The 7,982-nt window shown below is 34.0% G+C and overlaps 1 protein-coding gene across 8 annotated transcripts in view; it reads right to left on the bottom strand.

Annotated features, from left to right (window-relative positions):
• Positions 1 to 7,982, bottom strand: part of LOC106457405 (protein C-ets-1-like) — a 77,318-nt gene that overhangs the window by 5,996 nt on the left and 63,340 nt on the right. For 7 of the 8 annotated variants that reach the window (XM_022383313.1, XM_013916815.2, XM_022383316.1 and 4 more), the window contains 2 exons: positions 4,134 to 4,364; positions 554 to 883 (listed from right to left, as the gene is read on the bottom strand). In XM_022383313.1, coding sequence (XP_022239021.1) covers positions 554 to 883; positions 4,134 to 4,364 — 561 coding nt within the window. The remainder of the gene's footprint in view (positions 1 to 553; positions 884 to 4,133; positions 4,365 to 7,982) is intronic. The other variant, XM_013916817.2, reaches the window with a different exon arrangement.

Here is a 7,982-nt window from a genome sequence, read left to right as displayed (position 1 = left end):
AAAAAAAAAAAAAAAAAATTAATTTCCCCATATTAAAAACACCCAACGAAAAAGACCAGCCCTATATAGCATCATGACTCGGAAGGCCGATGTAAAAACATAATGACATTTGTATGTAGAAAGTTGACATACGTCACATATTCCAGTTTTCAGTATATAAAATTGAACGTTTAACTGATGAGCAAACAACTAGGAAGAGTCAAGTTTATTAACTTCAGAGTCATTGAAAAACAAAATTGATATTGAAGTCTTCTGTATGCTGATCATCGAGTTCACTACGATGGAATAACTTTCCACCGAACATTTTTTTTTTAATTTCAAGATTTAGTTGTAATTTATAAAAACTTTTCATAACTTACTGTTATTCTGTTTAATTTGAATAGCTTCGAAATGAGAGAGTATAATTGCATGAACTATCCATTAAGTTGAATAATAAAAAAAAAAGATTTGAATACAGTTCTCAAGTTTGTATTTTTTTAAAATTTGGAGTTACAAGTAAGTGATAGGCCTTCCGAGTCTTGCTTTAAATTTACTAAATTTACACCCGGGTAACCTGCAAGAACGGCGGCTTGAATGACTGGCTTGCTATCATCACCTCCCGTTAGAGGACTTTGTCCAAGAGACTGGCCATGATTTAGGCTTTGCATCTGATTCACGTTGCTCAATGGCATATTAGAGTCCCGAATAGAAATTCCCACAAAGGCCGGATGATGTTGATTGTGAGAATGGATCACTGGGCCTGTTGGCATTCCAGGATGACCTGACAGTTCAGGATTCCAATGATCAGCTGGGCTGTGGATGGAGCCTGGAACAGTCTGGAAGGGTGGCTCATAATGATGAGTCATGTAGCTGTCAGGTGGAAGCATTTCATGAGGGTACCGAGCTGTAAAATGACCAACAAGCTCATAACTTAAACACATTTTTCTTCAAATACCAAATAACATTGAAATAATTTACAATAACTCTTTCATTTAAAACATTTTTACCGTAAATAAGTACAAGTTAAATTATCAAATTTAAAGCAACCAATATTTACTACTAAATAAGAATAGAGTGAATAAGAAAACTCCAGAGAATGAACTAACTTGATGTATAAATAACAACGACCTCTCAATTCACAGCAAGTATAAAGAACAAAAACATTTCTTGTTTATTCGTTGCTCTTTTTTTTCTAACGAGTTGTTTAATTGGGAATGAGGTACAGCTGCTTCTCAAAATACTTTTATATAAAACGGATACTTGAAAAACCTACTAATGGTATTGTATCAAACGCTATAGCCCAGAATTCTAAATAATTAAAATAGCAATAATGAGGCTATCCGCCAGATGCTCTGACTACGCTTGCAAAGTTAGAAAAACTGGCACGTAACAATACCGTAGTACTCAGAATACGCGATCTAGTTTTCGTGAATCGCCAATGCAACAATGTACGTCAGAATCAATTTATAAGATGACATGGCTTTTCTTGCTCCATACACGTCTTTATGCTCTCGTTTTACATACAGAAGAAAATAATATCGCCGTAGAACAAAATTGTAGCTGTTGTTGTTTCACAAATACTTATCAATTATGCAACAATTCTGTTAGGGCATGTTGGGCAGACTTTGAAATACAATGAACATTTGTTACATGTCAATTTTTAGTCTGGGGCAGGTGTACGGTGCTGTAATACTTAACATAGAGCCAACGTCAATAAACTGTCCTGGTTTTTAAAGATCCAGGTGTCTTCATTCTAACGATGCAGATTGTCTAAACCTGCCTTACATTTGTTTGCTTTGAATTTATGATAAAAGATCAGCGTACCTACGTTAACAAAGCACAACAAATTGTGAATATAATTTCATGAAAAAAAAACAACTTTGAGGAACCTTTAAGTTAGTCTTGAAAATGAGTTGTACTCGTTTTTAAATATCTATAAAATCTCATGAAGTGCTACTAGCCTTCACTTTTTTTTTTAGGATACTCAACAAAGTTACGCAAGAATTACCTGACATAACCATCCCACACTTTTAATTGATACACTAAAAGGGAGGAAGCTAGTCATTAGCACTAACCACAAATCCTGGGCTACTCTTGTCTGACCAAATAGTGGGGTTTGATACAGTCCCAAAGTGCGTGCGCATTTCTGCGGTGGCGTGCCATAAACCGTGATCTCTCGGATTCACAGTCCAGCTCGTTAACTATTTGGCCATGCCCGGACCCCCTTTACAATAGCAATCGTAATTCATTTAAGCGTCAAAGGAAACATCTTGAATTTCAAAGGTAAAGTTTGGAGAAAGCAAAAAATATGCTGTCTTTATTAATATAATACTGGGTATTCTTATGATTTAATCGAGACATTTTCTTGCTTTTTTTTTTTTTGGTTAATAATTTTCTGTTAAACGGAATTAGGAAGAAAACAAAGTTGTACCAAGAAAACGTCCTGCAGTATAAAATTCTTCTCTAAATAATAAAATACAAACACAGAAGTGCCGCGACGTCTACAACGTTGAAACATTTTTATATGTAAATGTTAATAGTAATTTTTCTTAAAAAATGACTTAAAAGCAAAATCGCTCTCTACGATAATACTGAAATGACTGCCTTAAAAGCAAAATCGCTCTTTATGATAATACTGAAATGACTGCCTTAAAAGCAAAATCGCTCTCTACGATAATACTGAAATGACTGCCTTAAAAGCAAAATCGTTCTCTACGATAATACTGAAATGACTGCCTTAAAAGCACAAATTTCGAATCAAAATATTATATTTGAAATTGTTCAAAGCCAAAAGTAAGAGTTAATTACAGATCTATGAAAGTTAATGTTAACAGAAGAGGACTATTTGAAATGTCGCCGTGATTCAATACAATGATACTTCGATAAATGGAATCTTTCTACAGATAATCACATTAGCTAAATTTCTTGGCCTGTTAAATTTCGCGCAAAGCTACACGAGGGCTGTCTGTACTAGTCATTCCAAATTTAGAAACTAGTGAACACCACCCACGGCCAACTCTTTCAATTATAACGCTCCCACGGCCGAAAGGGCGAACATATTTAGTGTGACGGAGATTCGAACCCGCGACCCACACACTGCAAGGCCGACGGTCTTTGAACACAAAAGATCGGCCTGGTTAAATGCTTCAAAATCTAACATCACTAAGTTACATACGATATAATATACTGTAACAGTTTGAACATGGATTATACACAATTACACAAACTGCCCTCCAGTGACTCAGCAGTAGGTCTGAATGCTTATAACGCTAAAAACCGGTTTTCTATACCCATGATGGGCACAACACAAATAGCCCATTGGTGTTGCTTTGCGCTTAAAAACAAATAAACAAAAATTATGCAAACTACCCTATGTTGCGCAGTGTCCCCACCCTCCCTCCGTGGTACAGCGGAAAATCTGTGAACTTATAACGCTAGAAACTGGGTTTCGATACCCGTGGTGAGCACAGCACAGATAGTCCATTGTAAAGCTTTGAGAGTAACTACAAACAAACCAGTGCGCAATGAATTATTTAAAAAAAATTAAACGTTAACGTTTATTGTACATGATAATAATAGGGTAAATATTTACTTTAGTTTCCTACCCTAAGTGACTTAACTAAATAATACCTTAGCACATTTTATAATTTTTGCTTTTCCTATTTGTATTAAATTATATTTGTTGCTCAACATACTGTTGTATATCTTTACAGGTATTAGGAATATTTTAATGTACTATGCTTATTGTAGTAGCTGTGCATGGACATGGTTTTACAAGTTCCGAGTGGTAGCGGTTGAATATATTGGTGTACTTTGTTAAAACCACCGGCTGCAATATCGTATTTCTTCATGAGCTTGAGCTGGAAAACTATACCATGGAAGGAGGAAGGGATCAAACCTATTCTTATAATCCCAGCTCACCTCCACATTGTCCTAAAAACTTCACAGAACAGCAACAATAGTACTTCCAAGGCTAACCCCATGATATATGTTATTTATTATGACATTATTATTTAAAACTGTCCCTTCAGCTGAAAACAAAGAGCTTATTAATGAGTTTGAAGGCTTGCTATGACAGATATATAAAACAGCATTAGTTAGTGGGTAAATGTTTATAAAAGACAATGCTAATAGTACTAAATATACAGTCGTACCTCTGGGATAACTTTTCGTAGAATAAGTAGGTTGATATTTGGTTTCTGGAAGCATGACTGGAGTGGACGGCGTTGGATAAAATTCCGGACTAGCGTCCAAATAGCCCGGATGAGGAGTACTGGCCTCCAACCCGTATTCTTGTGAATCGTTGAATTGCTGGCTTAAACCCATCTCCTCGTGGTTCATATCATTCAAAGTGTGGATTGATTCAGTGATATGATTGTATCCACCTGGTAAAAGAAAGATGTTCTATTCAACAAACACATTATTTACCCCAAAGTTTGCTGCTTGAAATAGTGTATAATAAAAAATGTTCTAAATAGATAGCGAAAGCTAGATTTGTGACTATTCAAAATAATTATCGATAAAGTCCTGCAAGTAAAAAGAAATCTTACAAGTAAGGCACACCCATAATTGTATTCTGGGTCTGTAATTATTATTTTTCTTAACGATTGATTAAATTTCTGTATACGTACTGTTTCACTAAACTGTTATAAGCGCTGCACAGGTGAAGTCAGGTATGGCAACTCACGAGGATTAATCAGTCAGACACACAAAATAAGTAATTTTTGTCCTAAAATCTACTGACCTGAAATTTTTACTTTGCCAACAAGTTAAACATCTACCAAGTAAGATTTCAATGCCACCGGTTACAGATGAGTGAAAACAATGTCAATGGGCGGCTCTCTCTTTTTTCTTTCTCAAAGATTACTGACCATAACATTCGTGGCATGTGTGTAAGCATGACTTTTACTGAAGGGTGGAAAGATGAAAGTGAAAAAGACAACAGGTGGCATTAACATCTGGCCTCCACATACAAACATTATTTATACGAAAGCGCACTTTTACGGAACTACAGGGTCATAAAACCTCATTTCGTTTGGAGGTTTTATGCAGACTATCCCTAGAAAGCTTAAAGAAAATTATAAGTAATAACGTTACATAATATGACATCTATGAACTGCAGTAGTTTGGGATACAGCAGGTTGCTAGAGCACTTTCTTTTTACATTGAATTTGATGACACCTGAAACCAGACACACTGGTAACTATTTAATAGTTGATGAGTTATAGTACAGCACATCTGTAAAAGTTACAGGAATAAGTTACATTCTTATTTATTAACTAAATACTGTGATATCATGTTGTGTGTATACTGGTATTAGCTGTTTGTTGATCTACAGACGTAGTCTTAGCTGTCACGAAGTCAAAATAATATCTAAGTATGGGCGCTTCGTAAAATATATATATAAGACACAGAGAGCATACAAGCAAGTTAATTATACAACTGTTACATTATGGCTAAACAAGTGTTTTTAAAGGAGAAAAACAACATGTTTCAACAAATTACATAGTTCTGTACTAAACTGTGGTATTATATTGCGAAACATTTCATTTGGAAACATATTTTAGATGACATTGTTCCAAAACTGGACAAATAGGGGCAATCATTAACAACATTACGGGAATAGAAGTCACTGGAGTATTTTCTATGTCGTGGTAAATTATCTCTGAATGAACATTGTGTTATATTTATCTACAACGTTGATAGCAGCCTTGGTACATTATTCCAAGTGGGGTCTCCATTTAGGATTACAGCCACTAAAAGGTTTGTTGATTTGTAGTTAAGAACAAAGATAGACAATGGGCTGTTAGTGCTGTGCCCACGAAGGGTCTCGAAACCCGATTTCTAGCGTTATAAGTCCACCCGCATATTTACCGTTGTGCCACTGGAGGGGTGGGGGCTAAAAAGCTGTGACAGAAGATGTGACTTTCTAAAAACTAAAGTGAGATTTTGTGGGTACATTTCAGTTATACAGTTGTATGATTTTATTTCAAAAACTGAATTAACTGATAATAATTAGTAACATAATTTACAATTAGATCAATTGTATGTAACTTTGGAGTGAAATGAATAAATATTAAAGTTGCATATTCTGCAGCTTAGTATTCGTAACTACGCGACTTTTTATCATTTTCTGAATGTCAAAAATTAGGCCATAATAATTGCCGACATCTTTTAATTACAAACTATTCGCAATATCGAATAAAAAACTAAAATATAATGGAATTTCTTATTTTGAATTTCAACAGGAACATTTTAACCAAACACTGGTGATCTACATTTTGTTTGTAAAAACCAAGCATTATATGCTATATTACATAAGCATTAACCAGAGAAGAAATTTATTTAGTTTGAACAATTAGTCTGTACTTTGAAATTCTCATAATTTTGCACATTGATATATCCTTTATATTTCACATCATTTGTTCGAAACGGATATTTTATGCTTTGTCAGTTTTAACAAATATCGAATAGCAGAGAATGCTGGAGTCTCTAATTTTTATCTAATTAAGTATTTATACTTCACAAAAGCAGGATTACAGTCATTAACGCTGTCAATTTATAATAAAAATCTACAAACGCATGTCGGATTATTGGCCTACTTGTCGTTCAACTAAAAGTTTAATATCTACTAATCTGACACCATTGGCGGATGTATTTGCAAATACATAATTTCTAATTTTTAAGCAGGTTCTTACAAAAAAACAAACAAGTTACTAAACTTTTCTAAGTTTCTTAGAAATTGCACTGCCTAAATATATTGAGTTTAATTGCGTAAATGATATGAAACTTCTTTTGGACAAACAATATATTGTACCTGTAAATGCGAAGCATTTTGGAAAAGAATGAATGGTGACCTATATTTACGCTTGCGCAGTGATAGTTACAACTGACGGGTGGAGTGCAAGTCACAGAAGCAGAAAGGAATTAAGCTATCTGAAAGCGGTGAAGCAATGAGCAGGTGACCTAAGCCTAATGGAAAGTATGTCTGGCTGTCAAACTCGTACAATGTCGTCCATTTACATTGTATCTATTCCATCATTACTTCTTTCTCTCTTTCCCCCCACATCACAATGAAAATATCATTACATATTTAGCGTGATGGGGGGGGGGTTATTTCAAGAAGCGCCCATATCTACTTACACTAATATGAGTTTTTTAAATTTAATCTTAATACTTATTTTTGTCTTGAACTAATACATTTTACTATATTTTTAGAATTCACAATACTTTGCAAGCATGTTAAGCATATTTTTGTAAGAAGAACATTAAGCATTTTAAAAATATGCTTTTTCAAAGCATAAAAAAGACAAGTATGGATACTTTGCTACTTGGTTTGTAAAGCTCTTAAGTGATCAATAATTATTCTATACCATTAACGAAAATTGGAACGTTATATTTCTTATTATTATAAAACAATAATGGCATACTTATTTTATCACTTGATATATTATGAAGGAATTATATTATCATTACAAACTAGGCCTAGATATATTAAGCTTACATTCTGGTCGAAGAGTTGAATCCCCCCTTTCCAAAATCCTGTACTCGTTCTTGATATACTTAAGAACGCCCGGTCACAAAACAGAAATATAATGAAGCAACGAAATCGCAAAAATTATTCACGAGAAACGTTATTATTACACTGTTAATGTTCAATATAGAACTTCTGGTGGCTTTTTCGAGTTTCCTTTTTTTTGGAAAATGGCAACCAATTAACACAGATAAATAAATTCCAAAGAACCTAGTGTCCATCGGTTCGATCGAGATCTTTATCAGATTTATCTTTATTTAATCCTAGACTTCCGTAGGCATGAATATAATTACTGTATTTATGATATTATGAAATCGTGTAGGATTAAAAATATAAAAATTACGAAACAACAAACCCAATTACCTGAGGGCTTTCGCTCGAGTTGTCTGATGTTTGTTTTATGACTTATTTCTTTTTATCATTATTTTGTTAATAACATGATGTTATCATATTTCAAATATTCAGTTAC

This window comes from Limulus polyphemus, unplaced genomic scaffold (assembly GCF_000517525.1).
Source record: "Limulus polyphemus unplaced genomic scaffold, Limulus_polyphemus-2.1.2 Scaffold326, whole genome shotgun sequence".
Taxonomy (NCBI): Eukaryota; Metazoa; Arthropoda; class Merostomata; order Xiphosura; family Limulidae; genus Limulus; species Limulus polyphemus.
The sequence above is the reverse complement of the archived record's forward strand: the minus strand, read 5'-3'. Positions and strand labels throughout refer to the sequence as shown.